The sequence below is a fragment of the Anarrhichthys ocellatus genome, unplaced genomic scaffold (assembly GCF_004355925.1).
Source record: "Anarrhichthys ocellatus isolate YVR2014 unplaced genomic scaffold, GSC_Weel_1.0 scaffold4, whole genome shotgun sequence".
Lineage (NCBI taxonomy): Eukaryota > Metazoa > Chordata > Actinopteri > Perciformes > Anarhichadidae > Anarrhichthys > Anarrhichthys ocellatus.
Genome location: NW_022280034.1, coordinates 13,156,022 through 13,178,561, shown reverse-complemented (window position 1 = coordinate 13,178,561; position 22,540 = coordinate 13,156,022). Strand labels below are relative to the sequence as shown.

The following is a 22,540-nucleotide window of genomic DNA, read 5'->3' as shown; positions in this document are numbered from 1 at the left end:
GCACAGTGCTTGATATTAATAGTCACTAAACATCTGGCTACTCTGTCACTGAAACATTATGTATTGACCAACAACATACAAACAAAACATCAATGGGTTCACAATGAACATTTAAATATATTTTGATATTCAACCAGGCTTAGCCAGTGGGATTCTGTTTAAGGTTTTTGTCATCTTACTGCACGGATAACAGAATTGATTTGTATTGCTTTGTTTTATCTCATTGCTAAGAATCAACGAACAAGAAGATTAAGCTGCCAAAATTCTTATGTTGACAAATGTATACAACACATTTTGGCACAGCTACGGAATAAAAATGGGAAACTGTTTTCCATCATGACAGAGTGGAGACTTAGTGTATTAGGTTGCTTTAATATGACAATCAATTTCTTCAGGGATGCTGAATGAGCTGGTTTCAGTTTAACGCACTGAGTATCACTTTTCTCCATAAACTCCCTCCACCAGATGGCAGTGTTTCAGTCTTCTGAACCATCAGATTCTCCAGTCTCCACAGTATCAGATTCATTTGATTAATTTCATTGAGTGAAGACCCGGTTTAGTTAGACATGACAATATAGTGCCTTTTTAAAAAAAACCTTAAGATGAAAAAGCATCAAGCTCAACTGTTTTACTCGTTTTTTTGAAGACATTATGGTGAAAATATGGGTACCAGAATATAATTTCTATGTGCATTATATTTAATTAAATTGTATATACAAAGTAGTTATTTATATTTTTAGTACCCCTTCTTTCAGTTTGGACTTCACTGTGATTTATTTAGATCAGACTTCAGTCTTCTAAATGAATTGTTCGCTGCTAGAACCTAAAGAAACACCCCCGTAAGAAAATAACTTAACGCTGTCGGACTTCCTCAACAAAGCTTTATTTATACACACTGTATATACAAGACACAAAAGGTAGTCTTACTCAAAATGCCATGAAGTGCCTTCACAAGAAACACAGACAGAACCAGGAAGGTAATAAATCGGCCTGTTTCAGATGGAAGGCAGATACAAGCTTTATTAAAGCAGAAAGACTTTAAAAAAAAAAAAAAAAAAGTACAGATAAATATGACTGTCCTGAGTTTAAGTTTTACTCCACAAGAAAGATTGCCCTTTGTTAACTTCAACAAAAAAAACATGTACTAATAAAGATGCTTTTACTGCAGTTAAAAAACTAATAGTTTACTTTTGTATTACTCCTTGAATTATGTCACACCTGGGAACCCCTTTCCAAAACAGACCATAATATTTAATCTATTCAGTTACAAGCACACTAACAGAAGAACATAGCTTTCCGTTTGTCAAGAATATGAGTGTAAAATCTGTTAAGTCACAATTTTAACTACACATGTTACTACTGTTACACAATACGCCCCCCTGTAAACTGGCAAACTGTGCACGGCCTTCAAATGGTTTGATGCCCCCAATACAGCACTACTGTGTTTGTATAAAAAAAAAAAAATAAAAATTATATATATATATATTTTGGCAACAGACGCTGCCATCTTTACACACCTCAGACAGAAAATAAAAAGTAGTTCACAAACAAATAAGAAGCTGGGTGATAAAGGCTGATAAATGCATCTACTAACATACTAAAACATGTTGATACAATCTAAATGCACAGTCTCCCCAAATCCAAAAGGTTTTGAGTTCATAGTTGTGAGTATTTCAAACAACCCATTGTGAATAACGGGAAAGAACGAGCTCGATCACTTCAACCGATGATGTGGAACTGTGGGAGTTTTCAGGCTTAACGAGGGAAACATTTTGCCTCCAGCTGCCATTAATAAGGCACTGATGAGAGTCCCGTTAGCATCAGGCAGCTTGCCTTTAACACATCAAACACTCGGCCGTTACCAACGCACATGTCCGCTCATTGGCGCGAGACGGTAAGCTCTTACATTTCAGGAATTCACTTGAAATCTATCCAAAGCTTAAGTTTTTCAAAAACTTGACTTGCAGTGTAACTGAGTTTTTAATGTCCAATGCAATGAATGCAACATGATGGAGGGGAACATTTTTTTAAAAAGTATAATATGAGGTTACAACTATTTACAGTACACACGAGTGGATTCTACACATAACGTATGAAAATTTAGTGACGTAAATGGACGAGTCAGTATTGACAACCTGCAGGCGTCATACTCTGAGAGCTGTGTGTGTGTGTGTGTGTGTGTGAGAGCTTCTGGTAATGAGCACTTGTAGGTGAAGAGAAGTAACCATGGCTGCACTCCACTAATACCCTGAAGAAGCTTATATTATTAGAAATGTTTCAGTTAAAGTGTTTTTGTGGGCAAAGACAAGCCCAGCTCTTCCCACAATCCGCCATGTGATATAAATTGGAAAATAAAACCGTGAGGCAGGTTTCAGAATTCATTCGAACGTGGAAAGAATTGGAAGCTACCTGCAAATCATTGTTTTTACAATAATAACTATTCTAGTCTAAACTATTGCCACCCAAGTATCATCTAAAAAGTGAAAATCCCACCGTTTCTCCAAAATAATGTCTTTCAGCCAAAGGCGTACAAAACATGATAAAAGTACACTTCAAAGTTGTGCACTGAAGCACTCGAATATCCTCTCATACAGAAGGAGTTATAGACATACAAGATGTTCACATGGAGAGTAAATCTAATTCTCAAAAAACTCCAGAAATTAAAAATAGATGTCAACTCTTTACACGCTATTGCAACACTAGTCGACGCCCTCCTCCTCAGATCGATTCTAGTGTTTGATTTATTTTAAAAATAAATCAAACACTTTCTATTGGTCTTCTTCCAGCACCGCTCTTAAGAGAGAGAGAGAGAGAGAGAGAAAGAGAGAGAGCATTAAACATCATTCACATGGATAACTTCTGATGTATAACACCAGCTCGGGTTGTTGTCCGTCTGACTTACATATTCCTCATTTCTAACAATGATGCCCATTCAAAACCAGGGCACGTCTGACCCAGCTCTGGTCAGGAGGAGGGTCTACTTTTTGGGGTTTGACTGCTGGTCTCAAAAGAGCATCACTCTCCCCACCCCTCTTCTTCTTAACTCCACCCTAAAAACAGTCGAACACCGTCATCTGGTTCGCTATCAATCAGGACTGCTTTATGAGAAACAGTGCCCAAATGTTTCTAACCTGACAAGTGAAAACAAAAAAAGGTACTGTGGTGTCTGATATAAAGATGTCCATTAAGAATTGTGTATTTGCTTGTCGTGTTCCCTTACAGTGGTCCAAATTTGTCTTCGTAGCAACCCACTGTGCTCTTGTAGCGGCTGCAGTCCTTCCGCAGCTCGACAACTTCCGTCCGCAGCGCCGCGTTCTCGCGCTCCAGGAAAGCCGCTCTGACGGTGATCTGGTTCTCCTTTAACCTGCGGGCGTCGCGGGAGCGCTTGGCCGCCACGTTGTTCTTCTTCCTTCTATTCCAGTACCTGTCATCCTGGGGGGGGGGGGAAGCTGAGGTAAGGACAACTATGTGCGTAGCATGGCCTGCAGCCAGGCGCTTTAGTGAGTGTGTGAACAAAACCCGTGTTCTCAGACAGACTAGGAAGGAAGGAAAACATCAATTTGAAGATTGTCAAGAGTGCTGAGTCACTGTGAGTTGCCAGAGCTGCTTCATGACATGGCCTTTTCTACTGTGTATATTGCCCTTGCACCACTTGTGTATTTAGAAAATAGCGGATGACATTTGAAGCCAATTAAAGTGTTGTATTCCATTCCTGTAAGTTAACATTATTTAATGTCAAATGTCAAAGATTTGTTCCGTGCAGTCAAAGTAGAGACAGTGGGTACCTGCGTCTCTACAATTCATCTTTGAAAACTAAATGAAGGCAAGAAAAAGGGTTCTAATGTGTGGTGGGAAATTGCCAAGAGTTTGGGGAAAACAAGAAAGTGTCAGCTGACGTGGAAATATATAAAAGAGCTTTTTGTGAAAACAAGGAAGCAGCAATGATTTGTCACTTCCTGTTCCCACGACTGTGCATGTGTAAGCGTGCTCCAGAGAGTAGTATAAACACCACTAACAGGGAGGAGAAGGAGATATATAGATATAGATAGATATATAGATAGATATATAGATAGATAGATATATACACACACATTTAGAAGTTAGCACTGTTCTCGCTCACTCAGGACGGCAATAAGCAAATGTCATAATATATCAAATTAATTCAGATAAAAACTTGCTTCTTGCCCTGCGTCGTGTTTAAGTTTGCCAAAATCTATTGAGGTGTTTTCCATAAACCAAGCTATGCACAAACTCAGTGAAACAAACAGCTGCCACGTGTTTAACGGGCTGCGCCCCAACATACCTTCTGCTCGTCAGGCACGTACACTTTCTTGGCCTTCTTGATCATAGGTTGTGGCTTGAGCTCCTCTTCAGAGAACTTGTGCTTGCGAGGATTAAACAGCTCGCCTCCGGGCACACTCGACAGGACCAGGTCGGTGGGATCCGGCTCATAGTTCACATCGACCTCGAGCTCATCGGGGTCGGGGGTCTCTTCGTCGCTTTCAGTGGTCACCTCTGAGCAGACAGAAGAGGAGCACAAGGACTGAAATATTGGGACACTGTTGGCACCATGAAAGCACGCATTTATTAAAAAAACATTTTCAATGCATGATTTCTTTCCACTGTAACAAACAGACATTCCAACATGCACCGACTAAGAGTCTAAGAATAAACTAATATTTTTTTGCTACACAAATCCCTCCAGTGCCACCGCATATCACGTTTGCCTGACATCTGTGACAGAACCTGAATATCTGGTTTTCTGCCTTAGAGAAAACACAATTTGCAGATTTTTAATGAAACCCTCCGTCTAGTCTCTAGTCTCTGCTCCGCCACTCACCTGCAGTAACATCGCAGAGGATATCAGAGTCGCTCTTGGTGATGATCACTTCCCCCTCACACTTGTCCAGTTCCTGAATGGGCAGCAGGCCCAGTGAGGACACGCTGGCTGGCTTGGCAACCTTCACCTGTGCCTTTAGTTTCTCCGTCCTCGTGGAGTCTCCCTCTGCGCTGCTCTTTAGAGAGCCCACGTCCGGCAAGGTGGGGATGCCGTTCTCCGTGAGGAACTCCTCCAGGTCCATGTACTCCAGGTGGAAGTTCTCCCCATCGTAAGGAATGGTTTTATCCCAGATCGCCGGGGTCAGGGCAGCCGAAGGACCCATATCGCTACCTCCTCCGCCAAGGTCAACATCTCCCAGACACAGCTTGTCCGTTTCTGAAACACGGGAAAAAGTTGCACATTAAGATAAAAAGGCAGTATTCACAGAAACTGGTCGACTTTGTTTGCCATGACCCAGAAGGCCTTCAGTGCGTCTAATCTAATGTTCACTGCTCAAGTAAAGCACAATTGAGAGTGCGTCCGCTTGTTTGTTTTTCCTCTCCAAAGAAAGTCGATACAGAACAGTCCCTCAAGAACCAAACCAAGTTTTTTTTTTTTACTCATTTGTAACTTGGAAAGGACTACTTTGTATCAAAAGACATGGAAATTAAGGGACGAGTCTAGAAAAGCCCAGATGGTGAGGGGAGCCACACAGAATCCACCCATCAAAGCAGAAGCATGAAAGCCAGATGAACAATGAAAGCAGCAACAACAATATTTGAAATTCTAATAAAGTTAACCATTTGATAGTGGACTCAGCTTTAATCCACCTAAACAAAGAGCAATACCCAGTGCCTGTATCAAATGCCACATAATAGACTGGAGAGGAGAGGCCTGTGGTCACCGTGCTGTGTGTACACGAAGTGTCACGTTACGAGTTAGTATCGCTGCGTGTTTAACGCACTTGGAGACCCGCTGTCTGCTACATTGCTGTGGTCCCTTTAGCGTTAATTCCGCATGTTTTTCCAACTCTGACGCTACGCGGTGCGCTCCTTCCTCTCGGCACTTACCGTCGTCACCGTCCAGAATGTCCGGTGGTGGCATTTCCATAACCTTCTTCAGAACCACGGGGAATGAACTCGGGGCCCCGGTGGCCGTTTTTAGTGTGATGATAATTGGCTCCCCTGACATTTTCCTCCCGTGTTATAAGTTACTGTCAAACAAAAAGCAAGCTAAACAGCTTGTCTGCTCGATAACACTAACGTAGCTATTCAGCACCGTCTCAGGGGGATTCAACGGTTTTCACGTATGACGACGGTCACTGCATCCCTAAAAGCTCTCTTCTCTTCCTCCGGTAAACGAGTTTGGAGGTGTTGGGAACAAACTGTCCCTCTACAAAGATGTCCACCCATCCTTGTGTTGATAGGCGGGCCGGGCGCCTCGTTTTATGAATATTAATTAGGCCAATCAAAAGGGGGCGTGGATTATAACGAGGAGCCAATAGCAGTTGATACGTCGCCGGTGGCTGAGATCTCATTGGTTGATAGTTATATATATCTAGAGGTTCTACAGAACAGAATACATGAACAGGAAAACGTGCCACGAGCAAAACACACATCGTAGGTGTAGTTATTTATGTTAGCACGGCCTGGTTCCTGAATGAATGAGGTCATGATTGATGTTCTCCACCAAATTCTCTTTTTTAAATCAAGGTTTTATTAAACAATGTTACGTTTGAAAGCCCCTCCCCCACCATATACATGTAAAAACGTGCAGCTGCCGCCCATTCATATGTACAGGCTCTGTCCAATGGAGCGGCGCTCTGTTTCTGTCACTCACGCGCAGACAGGAAGGGCGGAGCAGCAGTGCAAACGTAGCCATACATTTAGCTACCACCCCTTTCGGTCTAAGTTGCAGTCCTTATGGTTGCATTGCTGCAGCTGAGCAGACAGGTCAAGGGCAAAGATCAGTCTCAAAACCTCCACTTTTATCAAGAAAAAACAGGCTGTACGTGCACTTGGTTTTCAAACTAATATTGTTCCAATTATAATACATCCTGTTTTCTTTGACAAATGATTACATTTAAATGCATGGGGCAATGATGCATTCTCCAATATGTTTCTTTGTCACTAAATTGAGTGTTCAGTCTATTTGTTCGCCTACATCAGTATCAAACTGCAAAAGGCAGCTCGGCACACCCTTCGTGCACACTAGGGTTTTAGTGGTGGTGGGAAGGGGTGTTTACTGTCCAATGTTGCTTGTATGCATGTCACAGACTCTAAGCCTTCAAGGTCAGTTGCTACAACACATGAGCTCAGTGAATGTTTTGTTAACACTGAACATCACCTTCTAAGTCACCAGGTGAAGCACCACACCGCCTGAAATTTGAGCTCTGCATTTAACCCATCCTAAGCATTAGGAGCAGTGGGCTGCGGTAAAGCACCCGGGGAACAACTTGGGGCTCAGTGTCTCGCTTAAGGACACTTCCACACCACACAAACTTCTACAGAAATAGTATATGCATTTTATATGTCAAAATATTGTATGTATACCCTGACTTGACCTCAAGAATCTTCCATTATCTGCTACCACAGAATACTGGCCTTTTTTGTTGTTGCCAGAAATACTTGGTTGAAGGTTTAGGAAAAGATCATGATTTGGGTTCCAAATATCACTTTCTGGGCGAAAGCCCTAAAAAAAAAAGGCAAATTTAAAACTTTGGGGGCTAGTCAAAAGGTGTCATCGTATGACACTCAAGGTAGAGTCCATGTGTGGCTGTCTGTGTTTGGCTCCCACAGGTGCTCTGGACAACAAAACAATCTAAAAATAAAGACGCCACGACTTTGAAGCCTGCTGTAGTCTGATGTCCCTAAACATAACCCAGAGAAGGCAAACAGGGCCATCTAGTGATTTAATTATGAATCTACAAAGCCCACCAGCTCACTCAATCACACAAATTGCCAGCAACATCAGACAGAATATTAAGAATAATAGGACCAACCATAATCTTATTTCATCAACACATCCCAGAACTGACATTTGTTTCCCACTAAGTATTTCAGGGTAATAATGTAGAGATAATTATGGGCCGACTTTCATACAGTTCTTTGGCAGAGTTTGTGGTGACGGTCTAAAAATAAACATTTAAATGGTCAAGTAAGTAAGACACTCTTCTTGTCACTTAGCTACAGCAGCCGTAAATGGTGTTAAACTATCGGTTAATGTCGAGAAAGACAACATTTGAAATAAGGCTGTATAACAAACTGTTGATCTGAATCCCGGTCAGCCTTTGAATGCTAATTTAAAAAGACAAGACCCTTGCTGTCTCCATCAGCTGACACACGTTAACCAGCCAGCTCAGCTGCGGGGATTGCGCAACAAGCACGCAGTCGTTTGCAGATAATTCAGTTTCGCTGCATGAAACTTGACAGAAAACCTCAACAAAACACACTCGAGTGTTTGAGTTGACAGCAACTTACCATCATCGTCAAAGCTCGGGAGAATAAACGGATGCTCAAGAAGAGCCCTGAACATCTCCGGCATCTCTGTCGTCATGTTTATATTTTTTAAAGTTCAATCAACCGATATTTCAGAGCTCACAGGAAGCTATATTACAATAAAGTCAAATGAGGCCGACTGAGGCTTACCCAGGCCTTACGGCTCCCATGAAATAGAATGGTTGAACTACTAAAATCGTACCAGACCTGTCTCACACTCTATGAACTCTGACCAAAAAAAAAAAAGTTACTTAACAGTTACAGTCCGCCCACTCTGCTCCCCCGCAGCCAATCAGCAGCGTGCTTCCTGCAGAAATCGACGGTGAGAACGCCGATTGGTCAGTGAGTGTGTCAATCACAGCGGGGACAAACCAATCTTGAGCCTTGCCTGGGTTGCCGAAGGTAAGAAAAAGAGAACAGAACATGCAGACCCTGAACGTCGCAGACTGTTATGTAATAAAAGACAGAATACTAAATTAATAGCATACAAACATCACCTACAGCTCCTCACGATTCGTTTGCCTGTACGAGAATGCTACACGATTTTATCCTCCTTAAATCTCATAATGCACCATGGGAATTTTAGTGTGTGCTAGATAATGCACGTGTGTATGAGAACACACGTGCACGTCGCACAGCAGTCCTTTTGACTTGGGGCAGGGAGAGCACAGGTGAATCTAGTTACAATTAACAATGGCTCATTTCCACTTGCGCGTGCCTGACAGACCAATGAGCCAGCACAACGGGTCCGCAGCTGACACACCTGCGAGGATTATACTATTTAAAGAAAATACGTTGATAAGTTATGTTCTTTGAGGAAAAAAGTCTTTGAAATAAAATGCACAAAACCCCTACAAATAACCTATTTAGTGGATGGTCACGTGCAACACTATATATGTAAGACTATTGTAGACATAAAAAAAAGATTAACTGAACTCCAAGTCAGACCAGTTTGCATTAAAAAATAGAAAAAACATGTTCAATCCATACAGTTTGTGTAGATAACTGTAAAAGAGGAAGAAGCTATCATTATTGTTATATTGCATGATATTTAGGTGATATTTTAATAATAGAAACTCAGAGAGAATGCATTGAAGAGTGATTTATCGATTCTATGCAGCACTGCTGAATATTAATGTTTACATGTTTTGATCCCCACAAATAATTCATTCCATATTACTGGAATATGCCATTAGAACAGGAGAATATTACTTTATATTTTTGCTCTCGTCTAGTGACAGCTGTTATAGCAGCATTTTTATGTCCATGTCAGATGTGAAATATGAGTTAATTTTCTTTTCTGTGACATGACCCTGAAACCAACCCTTTATAAATATGCTCATTAGTTAATTGTTTATTACAATTTGACCAGATTGTGATCTTCGATAAATGAAAAAAAAACAACAAAAAAAACACACTTCTTTTCTAAAACGGTCTGTTTATTAAATGCTTTCAAGAGATTTGGTCCACTTATGAGATCATGAACTTCCAACCAGGGAGGAGAAAAGAGAAAACAAAGTCAAGAAGATAAAACAAAATGTAAAAATACAGTACAAAAAGAGGCTTTGTTTTTTCCACTTCTTTACAACCCTGGTTTCATCATCAGAGGTGTTGAAAAACAATTCAAAGTACCGATATTTTCTAAATGATTGAAAACCGATAAAATTAAGATTTTTTTTTTTTATGTGGCTGTGCAGGTGTGTGTTGGCGCTGGGAATCAAGTGACACAAACGTTATGAGAGGGCAGGACCACTATGTCTGCATGCTCAGGCCCCCTCACACACTGGGAATAATCCCTTTATTGTTACAGTAGAATGAACGGCAATGAAAGGGCCTGCATGTGTCGGAGGTTTCTTGTACTGTAGCCTCTGTAAATATTGTAGTTCTGAGCACTACAACGCCTGCTGTTATGCATAAAGTAGCAGAAACCTCCTCACCTTTAGTTTGTGTCATGATTCGCCTGCTTTTAACAACACAGGTTCCGCTGTGAAATTCAGTTACATCATTAGTACCTTTCTCCAACAAAGGAAGAAGAGCCCCCCCCCCCCCTCAAATACTCTGCCTTTACTATAACAATTTACTCCAACATGTCTTTATAAGCAGAGACTGTTTTGCTCATCCACTTGTCACAGATGCCAGTCAGAGTCCCTATTTAATGCAGCCAATTATAAGTTTTAAATAAAATTCCACCTTGTGGTTATTTACCAAAGACAAAATTAAGATTTACCAAGTTTTGGCAAATGGGTGATGTTATCTATCCATCCCAGCTGCTTTGGGAATATCCTGAATGGACAACTAATGAATGACAGAGAGCATTTGAGTCTGCGGCACTCGACTAATAACTTGTCCTTTTTAAAACACCCTGAAAAAACCAGATGGGAACACATTACCGAGCACAGAAAAACCCTCACACAGCCACAGAAAGAAAACAAACTAAAAAAAGCTCCACCATCTCTTATCTAAATGACCTTATAAGGGTGTCTAAGTATTATAATAGGTATCAGGTATCATATACTGTATATAGTAAGAATGGGTATACAATAGGGGTATGTATCATCTTATAGGTGTAGTATATTGAATAAGGCGCTACACAGGAGTATATAGGCTACTATGTATGCTTTTGTTTCCGTATCTGTCTGTGCTCGGTGAATCAGCTCAAACAAAAGCGCACAGCACAGGCAGTGAGCAGCGAGCTCCGCTGGTAGGATCGACACTGAGGACACTGCCACAGGGAAACAGTCTCATTCATTCATTCATTCATTCATTCATTCATTCATTCATTCATTCATTCATATATATATATATATATATCTGTAAACTTAAATCATCAACTAGCTTTTCTTTTCTTTTGGCCAGTGCCCAAATAATCCTAAGGCTTACGAACAGAGCTCAGACAACATTAATATATAGCAGGTCTACTGTACAGTGTGAAATGGCTTCTACTACTGATGGCCTACAGGTGGCTGATAACCGACCCCCCCCCCCACACACACCTGTAGGTTAAACCTTTAAACGCCTTACATTAGATATCAGAAGCTGGACGTCTTCTGCTCACTGCCTCCCAGACACAGAGCTGTGCCCTGCTGCATACACAGACGCATATTTACTGTTAATTATTATATTCATACATGGATACATATATAAAGAGAGTTATACATTGCAATAAACATACATATATCAATAGCATATAGAGAAGAAATAGAAATAGTCAATAGATAGCAATCATTATCATCATCATCATATTCATCATAATACTAGGAGTAGTAGTAATACGATCCCTCAAAGAAGCTAATACCTGGGCTGCTCCAGACAAGGTCTCATTATCAACAATTCCCCCCCCTCCCACCACCAAAAAAAAAAAAAAAAAAAAAACCTGATGAGTGTCCAGCTAAACTGACCTTAGATCTGCTGTTTAGGATTAAGCCCAGGCTGGGCCGGCAGTCTAGATTCTGACTGCATGGGCATTAAGTTTGTTTCAAGACACTGTAGGCTGTGGCGTCAAAACCATTTCTATATTTTCTATTTATACACCGACTGCAGACAAATGAAATACCACAAAAAAAACTCTCTTACATCGTGGTTCGATGGTTAAATAAAATATCTCGTCTTCACACGGTCTGGTCCGATTGACGGTAACGTTCTGCTCGAGTGTAGTGTCAGAGTTTGGGGAATTGAAGCCGCTTGTTGTTGTCTTTTGCATTGAGCCGAGGTCACTCTGGACGGGAACATTAGATGAAGGCTTGAAATATAAAGTGCAGCTTTTGACCCACACATTGCAGGGACAGGAACACCGCCACATGCTGTGGATCCAGTTTAGCTACTGAACTTGTGAACAAAGGAAAAAATAAATAAAAACCCTCTCAAGTTGGGCTCACTCGATTTCTTCTCTTCTGCTCTGTGTCAAGATTTACCGAACAAACAAACCCCGTCTGGAACAACCCACACAGAAGGAAGAAATTACAAAATAAAAAGAATCATATAAAACAAAAAACACTATAGTCATCTAGTTCAGTGATACATGTCATATAGCAATACCTCAATAACAAGAAGTTCTTCTATGTAATCAATACAGGTTTTCAGGTTATATATTTATTAAGCTTAACCGCTAAGTTATCAATTATTATTAGTAGTATACCATTATTTGTAAATATGTATAATATGTGTGTATATGTATCTGAATATAGACATATCTCCATCGTGTCTCCGTCCACGTTAAAGGCTAGAATAAGATGGCAACAGATATCCTTCCTGTGTGTGTGTGTGTGTGTGTGTGTGTGTGTGTGTGTGTGTGTGTGTATAGGTGTTGTTTATAGGCACAACATGTGGTGAGAATGGTTTCCCTGTCTCAGGCCAACAGCTTTCTCATAATGAAAAGGTTAATATTAGGAGCGACTGATAGCCATCAGGAACATAACAAATGGATGCACATGAGGAACACTGATGTCCATCTGAAGGCTGTTGGGGCACAACTGTTTGTGTTCATCTGTGAAACAATGACCCCAGTTCAACTGAAGAAGTGGCAACATGCCCTTACTTTTAAATTATCTGAAATATTCTCACAATCAACTGTAGAAACATACATTCTTAATATTCCTTCATTTTTACCCAGCTTTTCAATCTTTAAATGATCTTTTTTTATTAACAACTGAAGTCTTCTGCGTGGGCAGTATTTTGACTGTGCTTCAGTCCAAGTGAGGTCATCATTTCTTAAATGGGCATCTGCGGCGTGAACCGATCTAATGCTGAGAGCAGCTCCAGCCAGGACGACGTGCTGCAGTCGCTTCTCTCCGTCGCCCTCCTACACCCGCTTCACATCTCTGTCGGCTGCCAGTACATGATGGGTACATTAGCCACAGGTGGTTAGTTGATTTACACCCACCTCCCCTGGACACCGGCTGACTCCCACTGCAAGGTTATGTGATGAGCGTGCGTGTCGGCGCTCATCGGTTTGATTACACAACCAGCTATTAAGAGGCCATCTTATATCTATAGAGGGGAGGGCTGTCATGTTACACAAGTTTGTTTTGGGGCATGTAAGTATACTTGCATACATTCCACAACAACGTTTTAAATGACTAATTTCCTAGTTTCAAAGGCCCATGCAGGCATTACATTCATAGCGTTCTACCAATATGGCAGACAATATAACAAGGAAGAGCAACTCGCCTTGGAAAAAAAATAAAATTACTCAAAATCAGTAATCTCCAGAAAGCTAGTTTGACCCTTCTCGTAATGCTCCCGTGAAGGAAGGAGAGAGGGATTTGGTTGTTGGGCAGCTTATCGAGGAGTCTCCACTTAGAATCTCTTTTTTACAATTCTCCTCAGTTTCTATGTTGCCATTGACAGCATTGTGGGCTTCGCACTCCAAAGTTAAAATTTCGTTTTAAATCATCACCGAGTGAAATTTAAAGGGCTGCGACCAGCGCGCCCACCCAAGAATTGTTTCAGTGCTGCGAGGATTTTAACAAAAAAAAAGAAAAAGAAAGTGGCGCCTGGTGGACACAAATAGTCCAAAGAGCACTAGGGAATACTAGTTTATTATCTTTAGTCAGAGCAAAACTAGGTGTCTGTGGAATTTCTGCAGTATAATCTGAACCTAAAGGTGCTGAGTGTAACTGAAGCTTCCTACTAAAACAAAAAGTCCTATATTTTCCCTCACAAAGCTTTTTCTTTGTATTAAGCGGTGCCTGTGATTTGTGTGTCATGTGCTGTGTGGAAGTGTTTTGTATTTGTGTGTGTGTGTGTGTGTGTGTGTGTGTGTGTGTGTGTGGCTCAACCATTTAGCTGCGTGTCCATCTTCTCTGACATTGCTGGCGAGATGTTACAGGAGGTCAGACTGGCGAGGTGACAGACAGTTGAGTTGGTGTGGCAGACCCGTCTCTCTGTGCAGCTCAGCGGCGATCAGCTGGCTCTCGTCAACACAGCAACTCTCAGAGATCGTCCCCGTCTGACAACCGCCGGCCTCCCTGAAACGATAAGCATCGTCACGGTCAACTGAGCAAACAGGAATGCAGTCAGTTACTATAAACACGCAAAAGACTCCAAGCCTTTTTAAATATATAAGCTTCTGTGTCCGCAAATGTTATTGTGCTTTTTCACTATATCACTATATTCAAAACGCATATCATCACATCAAATCATCTTTATTAAATTTCCCTGACACATCAATGGGGGAAATCAATGCCATATTCACCTGATAAGCCACTGAAAAGAGGGGCGGCAGGTTTAATTGCCTATAACAATGTTATAACCTCTCACCATGCTTTCCGCGTAGTCTGCCGTTATGGTGACCTGCTTCTCCTCTGGGGGCGGGCTCACAACCGAGCTTTCTGTGCGTCTGCTCTGATTGGTGAGCTGCAGCCACAGTTCGTACATCTGCTGCATGTCTCTCACTGCAGAGGAGGGAGGTGAGAAAGAGAAGCATGACGATTAAATCTAGATCTAAACACACCACCGCTCTTTTGTGTGCTGTAGTCAACAGCTCTGAATGCACTGTTCTCATAACGCTGTGCTTGAAGGTGGACGCAGGAGCTTACAGCTGTTGTTCTTCATGTACGTCCAGACGTCCCTCTCCTCCAGACTGTGAGCAAATGAGCAGTTCCCAATATAGTGGCACTTCTTCTGCTTCATCACGTGCACACACATCTGGATGAGACACAGACAAAGATTTTACAGACTGAACCCAACAGCATTGCAACAGAGGTTCCTACTCTGTTCATTTAGCCAGTTCATCGCTCTAAATTGTGAAAAATGTCACTTTGTTGTTGTAGTAAGAGCTGCATAAGTCGCTCTTGTAATTTGAATATAGTAATCGTACAATTAATGTGTTGTTTAACTCAGCTGACGGTGTCAAAGACACACCGGCAGCAAGAGAAAAATAAGACACAGAGGTAAGGAGATTTACGACAACATCCTCAGGGCAAAAACCAGAGTCAGCACTCGGCATGTGAGAGGGGTGAAGGGCGTTGAATAGAAAAGAGTGCAGAAGTACTCACGTCATATTGCTGTGGATAGGTGCGGGAGAAGGGCAGAGGCCGAACAACAACCCACTTCTTCTTCTCAAAGGATTTCACCAGCAGAACCCGACGCTCCTTCGTCCAGCTAAAGACACAAAGAGACAAAAACAAAGGTTAAAAAGAGCAGCAGCAACTAAACAAAAGCCAAGATTGTCAGTTTGTCTTTTGACATACAATTCTGCCGCTACTCTAACAACCAGTGCTGTAATGGCAGCAGCTGATTATACGTCCAGAAATACACAAATCAAAGTCTGTGACAACGCAAACTGCACAGTCAGCCTTAAGGATCGGACTGGAAAACACTTGTGTCGAATTGCTGAGCTTCATGGGACACACATGGTGGCGCTGGCATGTACGTGTTTGAGACAGGCCTCACCTGTGCCGTGCTTTGGCGGTGCAGTACTTGAGGTTCTTGTCGGGCTCGTTGACCTGTCCTTCTCTCCAGCACTGGCCGCACACAAACTTCATTTTCAGGTTGAGGGGGCGCCCTCTGCCCATGCCTGCGCCCAATCCTCCCATCCCCAACCCACCCACTGGGCCCACCCCACCCCCACCAATGCCGTCTCCTCCGCCTCCCATTCCCCCCACCCCTCCTGCAGACATGCTGCTGCTTGGATGTGGGATGTGGATAGGCTGAAAGAGAAATGGGAAGTTAACATTGATAAAGCAGACCGTGTTTTTGCCAGAATACTATACAAATATCGGCTTCTTTTACACATAAATGTAGGATGGGTAAAGCAGGATCTTTGGGGGGAGATAGCATGAACTTCCGTGCTCATTGTGCTCTACAGGTGATGTTCCTTCTCAGGGGAAACGAACTGGCTGGTTGCCATGTGTATCAGAGGATGCATGTGGTAACGGGTCTACCACAGTAAATTACTACAGTACAGGGGAACTGTCCGACTTATTTGGTAAGAAGAAAACCAAGTGCAGGATGTCCAACTGTCTCAGTTCCCTTTCCTGTCTCACCTTCTGCTGCTTCTGTGCGTTCTGCTCCAGCCTTTGCCAATGTCTCTTGGACTCCTGCACCATCTCTTCGTGGGTGATACCTGAAGGAAAGATTAGGGAGCAGCTCTGGGAAAAAAACCTTCATTTACTTAACTAGATACCGTGTTCATAGTGAAATAAAGTATACATTATGTAGCGGAACACATTTTGTTACAGTTAGGGGCTAAATGTGTTCTTTCCATTCACAATAGCTTTTAAATAATTGAAAAGACAACTGGAGCGCGTGTTCTCCCGACCTGTATCCTGCTGCAGGACCCAGCATTTGAGCTCTATGACGGAGTGAGCAAAGGAGCAGCTGTCCTCGCGCTGGCAGCCATAGCGAACCTCGTGGCGACACACGTCAAACTGGCAGAGAGGGTGCAGGGGGCGCACCTTACTGTAGCGCACATTGGCCGACCTCACCACGTGCACCAGGCACCTGCGGCAGAGACACCAGAGCAGTCAGAGAATTGTTATGGGGCCAACAGACTAAATGAAATTACATTTTGAGTGTATTTAGTGCGCACACACACTATTATTCCTCACACTATTATTAAACCTAACTAAGACTTTTTGGAGCAAAATAAAGACAGAAACTCCGTTTCACTCACTTGTTGTCGTCAAACGGGTGTCGAGCTGTGAGGTTTGAGCAGACCGCCAAGTTTTCTTTGCTGCGCTTGCTGATGATGCGAGGCTTACTGTCAAAACATTCCTGTTGTAAAGAGTAAAGAGATGAATACAAGTCCACGTCTTGTTCAAAGGCTTCCACCGGTGCAGGTCTTTAGTGACCAAAAAGAAGAAGAGAAACACCAACCACCGGGGTCTCACCTCACAGAGGAACATGAACATGCCCATGTGGAGCTGCAACAGTCTGGTGACGCTGAGCGCCCGTCTCTCTGTGCTGCCCAGCGGGTCGAACAGCAGCTCTCGGCTCAGCGCACCCTTCCTCTCCTGGGTCCACACGTCAATCTCCTCCTGGCAGTAAGCAAATGTACAGTTCTCCCCATACTGGCACTCCTGACGCTCCTGCACCTCTGTGGGACCCGAGGAGAGAAAATGTTCAACAGAATACAAACACATTTTTTGCCGTAGTTCAACTCATTTTGGTTGCCGGGGCTTTGTTGATTTCTAAAATAGATTTTCCCCCCCATCTCCAACATCCATTCAAGCATCGTATTCATAGTAAATACATACCTTTACAGAGTACAAATGCCCCCAGGAAGTTGTTCCGTGCGGGCCTTGGCCGGATCCTCTTCCACGTTGGGTCATCTGTGTTTTTGAGGCGGCACAGAAGCACGTCCCTTTTGCAGCGGTGTGCTGCCTCTGGCTGATACTTGTAGTCCATCACTCTAGGACCTATGAGGAAGAGGAGGAAAGAGAAGGTTAATTAGCCTGTAAAACTAGTAATGACTAGTTCAGGTGTAAATGATGTTGCGATTAATACTGGTCAGCGATAGAGGCTGAGCCTTAAAAACAGTGTCTAGATATTTCGCTAACAGAGACGGCAAAGCTGTAACATCCCACTGTACATTTTTGTTTAAAAGGGGGGGGGGGGGGGGGAGCTGCTCAAAGGTTAATAAGAGACTCAGCTTGAACCAACCTATTCGGCTGTAACAGGCATGACAGGCCTGCCGAAACTCATGTGTGACTGCCAGAGGATTCCTGGAGAGCAGAGACAGGTTGGTTCCTGCAGGACCGTTCTGAAAAAAGAAAAAGGGAAACACAGACGTGACGTTAAACACGAAGGCCACTTAGCGGCAGAGTTAGGAATGGCTGGCACCATTAACAGTACCATGTAAAAGTAGTTTGTCCTGCAAGAGATGATGCTAGTGTGTGTGTGTGTGTGTGTTACTCACTGCATGTGCAGCACTGTGGTTACGCATTCCAGGGATGAAGCTGTGACACATTCGCCCCCCTGAAGACCACAGACACAAGGACACTGATGTCAGACACCATGTTGTAATGGTGCTGACTCACACTGCCTGCTGCTGGTGCACATGTCAGGCCTAGGAGCTGTGCTCTGGTAACTACGTAAGAGCAAGCTAACACATTGCACTGGGTTCAAAATGTGTGTACTACTTCAGTTCTATGTAGACTTATTTACATTATAGCTGGCATGCTTTTTTTTAAATAAACAGTACTGTAGACTCTTCGCTCACCAGGGAGAGTATACTCGGACAACGAGTCCAGCCCGCCAGCAGCGATTCCTGCCTTCCCTTCTCCATCCGTGGTCCCTGTGGGGAAGTCTCCCAGTGCGTCCTGCGCCTGGGTGGAGCCCTGGTCCCGCTGGGCCAGCGGCGAGTAGGGCTCCAGTGGGGGCATGTCACTGATAGAGGAGCTGAAGAAGGTTGGGGTGAGCTGGGGTGACGAGGCTGGAAGGTTTGGGGAGTATGGCGGCCGGAGGCCCACTGCCGTATTGGGAAGGTTGGTGGGGATCGCACCCTGGACTGGACTCTGTCCCAGGAGACAAACAGAGACAAACATTAGCTTATGTAGAGGACCTATCAGGTGAAGTCAGCCCTACTAAAAAAAAACATGCCGAGGATCCAATTCAGGATTTCTTCGCTCATCTGTCCTTCACTCACCTCACTGACTTTTTTGGGGATGCAATCCAGCAGACTGTCCAGCTCGTCATTGATGACGCTGCTGCTGCATTCTTCCATGTGCTCCGACACAGGGACGGAGTACGGCATGGGGGGCAGGCCTTGGCTGCTGGGGCTCTCCGACAGGTCAGTGCACGGGGACACTGGGGTCGCCGGGTCATCACTGACTGGGATGGGCGTGGCCAAAGGAGCAGGGATGCACTGCGCGTTGGACTGGTCCGCTGAGGGGGACGAAAACAGCGATGGTGTTAAGAAAATGAATATGGTAAATACAATCTGGGTAGGAAGAGACATGTTCAAGGTGTGCAGGTTGCTCATACCTGGTCCCATGTCACCCAGAGATTCCAGCCCATTGGAGGACATCTGAGAAAAAGAGAGAGAAATAACAGAGGGGATTAGTCTCTCATTCAGTCGCCAAGTAAGTAACTCTAGACCGCGACAACAGCACCCACCTCTCCCGTGGGTGGGGAAGTCTCCCCGTGACTCTCCCCTTCTGTGGCTGTGGACTCCGTTTGAGGGCTGACGTAAGCCTTGCGGCCCTTCAGGCCTAGTTTACTGGCCAGATCCTGAGCCAGGTCATTCACCTGCCGGTCCTGGAAGATGAATCACAAGAAGAGGTCCCACTTACCAAGAATAACTTTCATTCACTTTAAGGTAAACTATTACGAGGAACACAATGTAGTCCATGAAGTCATAATTCATGACTCAATACGTATACCGACACTGAATTTCAAGATTCTATTCAAAATCTGCATTATCATCTCCACTAACTCATTTTCTGAACTAGATCCTTAAAATGATTTTTGGGGAAAAGATAATTCGTATTAACATTTCAGTGTTGATGACATACGTGTGGCGCTGTGAATAGACATTTAGTTCCACACTCGTAGGCCTCCCGGATTCGTCCCAGCTCCCTCAGACAGATGGCTTTGCGGTACAAAGCCCTGCGACTGCCTTCTGACACAGACAGTGCGCTGTCACAGTCCTGAACACCGCGCTCATACTCCCTCTGAGGCCCACAGAACAAAGACACACAGTAAGAGCTGGAGAGGCATTGGAATTTAAGAAGGTATGTTCAATTTACACAGAACATAAAGAGACTTGCACACGAGTTAAATCATTCCATATTCCCTCGTCCCCCTTCCCTCTCACCGTCTGGTAGCTGGCGGCGGCCCTGTTGACATACAAGCTCTCCAGCAGCTCGTGCGGGATGACGAGGGCCTCGGCCTGAGCGTAGCGGGCCACACTGACCCCCTCTCCGTACTGCTGGGTCGCTTGACGACAGTCCCCATCACGGAAGCAAGAATTGCCCTCGTCCAGCAAGTTGCATACCAACTGGATCACAAACGCCTGAAGGGAAGTGTAAAGAGAGATCAAAGAGAGGGTGAGAGACGGAGGGACAGGGTGACATAAAAAATAATAAAAGGTGAAATGTGATGGTCAGAAAGACACAAAGAGGAAAAATGAGAAACAAGAAAAGAAATAAACTAACAAATCACAATGTCTGAGCTCAAATCTACATCTAGATACAGGAAAAAACTAAACAAAATGTGAGTATGATCATGATGAAAGGAGTATAGGAACAAATTGATGATAAAAAAAAGTTGTGAATGATAACTGGGATGAAAAGGATGAATGCAAACCTCATAGCTCTCTGGCTCTGGGAAAGGCAGTGATGACCTGTGGACAGAGAGCACGAGAGGGCTGTCAATGCTCTCCAAAGGGTGTGAACGTTGCTCATGATACTGATCAGTCATAAAGGAGGCATTAAAGGGACATTTTACTTGTGTACTTACTGAATAAAGCTCATGGCTTTCTGAATTTCCTCTCTGCGTTTCTGACGATCAGGATCCATAGCCTGAGGGTTAACACAAGGTTGACTTGTTTGAAACTCGACTTTTTGCACAACAGCGTCAACAGCTAACGACGCGGTCAATACATCCACACATTTGATGGCTAAGTATCTATTCTGCAAACGTTTAAAAACCTTTGCAAAACCTGCTCACTAACTAACGTGACATTCGCCCTGAACGAGCCAAGGCCTGAGCTATCATCGGACTTGCGTAAACAAACAGCGGGCAAAGCTCACGGTGAAGACGGCTGGTGGTTATCGATAGTATTTCATTAATCTGTGGATGACACGGTTCGCCAGTATTCCACCTATTGATAGTAGACATTTTTTGGGAGGGGGGCATGTGAACGTTAGCTACACAGTTGAACCGTTAGCCATAACGATGTTGGGGAAATGATCACGTTAGCCATCGCGTGATATGCAGGCATATCGGTCGTCTACCCCAAAAACCATTCACCGACAGCGATGAAGGTAAAATACACAACGTGGGGTTATCTGCTAATGACGTCAGTGTAGTTACCGTTAACGCTGCCGTGGTTTAGCCACCGGTAGTTAGGATTAGCGAGCTAACGCTAACTTGACGTGAACGCTTCTCACTCAGCCAAAATGCTAATCACTGCAACTTAGCTTAGCTAGCGTTAAAGAAATAGCATTAAATAAATGTTTATTCTGTTTCATGTCACGTGCATTGTTTTGATTTTAATTATTGTTGCGTTGACATATGGCTACCCTGCTTGTAACAAAGTGTTAACTAGCTACCTGTTAGTTAGCTAACTTAATTTAGTAATAAAGCCCCAGCTAACAGCCAAAGCTCTCACTTATCACGACAACTCACCGCGAGTCAAGTTACAGCTTCAGATCAGAGAGCTTCACAGAGCGGTGGCGACAAAGTCCGGAATACAAAGCCAGATATCAGTCAATGTCCAGGCGCATATCTGTACATTTAGTGTGCCTGTCATTGGTGTGTGGACGGAGCACGAGTTTCTCTGCGCTACAACTGCTGCTGGATACTGAATCAATATTAGCTAACGCTAGCTAGCTAACTGCTAGCTGTTTCTGTTTCGAGTGCAGCATTGCAACAAGTTTCCAGGAAAAGTGTGGCCACTAGAGGGCAGCAGAAACACCGTCACTGCTCTGGTTAGCCTTAGTTTTGGAATGTGGTGGAAGCAGTAATAACAATAGAATACTTGAATAAAAATGTTATCACCAAATGAGCAGAATGACCCTTATCAGTGGTACAGATGCAATCATGTGTAAACAGCATTTTAATGTAGTAGTTGGCCAAGATGGAGCAACTTTTGCCCACTTGATATATAATATGTTGGTCATTGTATATCTTATAGCAATGCATCATATTCTGTAAAGTTATTTTGTTTTTGTACGAAAAATCTTGCAAAGTAATTAGTATTTGTAGTGTATAGTGAAAAAGTTCAGCATTTGATGTATGAAGGAGAGTAAAGTACTGGAGTAATTATATTCTGTTCATTTCTAATCCTCTTTGAATTTCAAACATCTCCCACACACACCTTGCTTAGATTTAATTGTAAAATAATACAATAATGTGAACAATCATTGCCTCTTTGTTTTGTTATTGACATGATCATGCAATTTAATTATCACGTAAAGCACGTTGAACTGTGCTTTTGTATTAAAATTGTGCAACATGGATACAATTTGAAATGAATAGAATGAAATTGAACATAAATGCGTTATGAACTATTACCCTGCTCTCTCTTAAATAATGTATGGCGTTTTGTAAACTTTTA

At 43.2% G+C, this 22,540-nt stretch overlaps 2 protein-coding genes across 4 annotated transcripts; both read right to left on the bottom strand.

Moving 5' to 3' along the window:
- Window positions 1-866: 866 nt before the first annotated feature.
- Window positions 867-9,633, bottom strand: tefa (TEF transcription factor, PAR bZIP family member a). 3 transcript variants are annotated; one of them, XM_031843296.1, is made up of 5 exons: window positions 8,573-9,633; window positions 4,841-5,215; window positions 4,304-4,515; window positions 3,221-3,432; window positions 867-2,793 (listed from the first exon to the last, which is right to left on the bottom strand). In XM_031843296.1, exons 2-5 carry the CDS (start codon window positions 5,160-5,162, stop codon window positions 2,769-2,771), a joined length of 771 nt encoding a protein of 256 aa, XP_031699156.1. In that variant the 5' UTR covers window positions 5,163-5,215; window positions 8,573-9,633; the 3' UTR covers window positions 867-2,768. The 3 variants fall into 3 exon arrangements, with proteins under 3 accessions (XP_031699156.1, XP_031699155.1, XP_031699154.1); XM_031843295.1 differs by lacking the exon at window positions 8,573-9,633 and adding an exon at window positions 8,299-8,565; XM_031843294.1 differs by lacking the exon at window positions 8,573-9,633 and adding an exon at window positions 5,890-8,280.
- A 108-nt stretch (window positions 9,634-9,741) lies between these two features.
- Window positions 9,742-21,875, bottom strand: zc3h7bb (zinc finger CCCH-type containing 7Bb). Its single transcript, XM_031843293.1, has 21 exons — window positions 21,610-21,875; window positions 20,719-20,780; window positions 20,566-20,602; window positions 20,075-20,272; window positions 19,773-19,931; window positions 19,375-19,515; window positions 19,243-19,285; window positions 18,905-19,143; window positions 18,479-18,773; window positions 18,176-18,234; window positions 17,920-18,019; window positions 17,514-17,675; window positions 17,148-17,353; window positions 16,931-17,031; window positions 16,577-16,758; window positions 16,302-16,381; window positions 15,709-15,965; window positions 15,312-15,417; window positions 14,853-14,961; window positions 14,575-14,708; window positions 9,742-14,282 (listed from the first exon to the last, which is right to left on the bottom strand). Exons 2-21 carry the CDS (start codon window positions 20,775-20,777, stop codon window positions 14,247-14,249), a joined length of 2,703 nt encoding a protein of 900 aa, XP_031699153.1. The 5' UTR covers window positions 20,778-20,780; window positions 21,610-21,875; the 3' UTR covers window positions 9,742-14,246.
- Window positions 21,876-22,540: the final 665 nt, after the last annotated feature.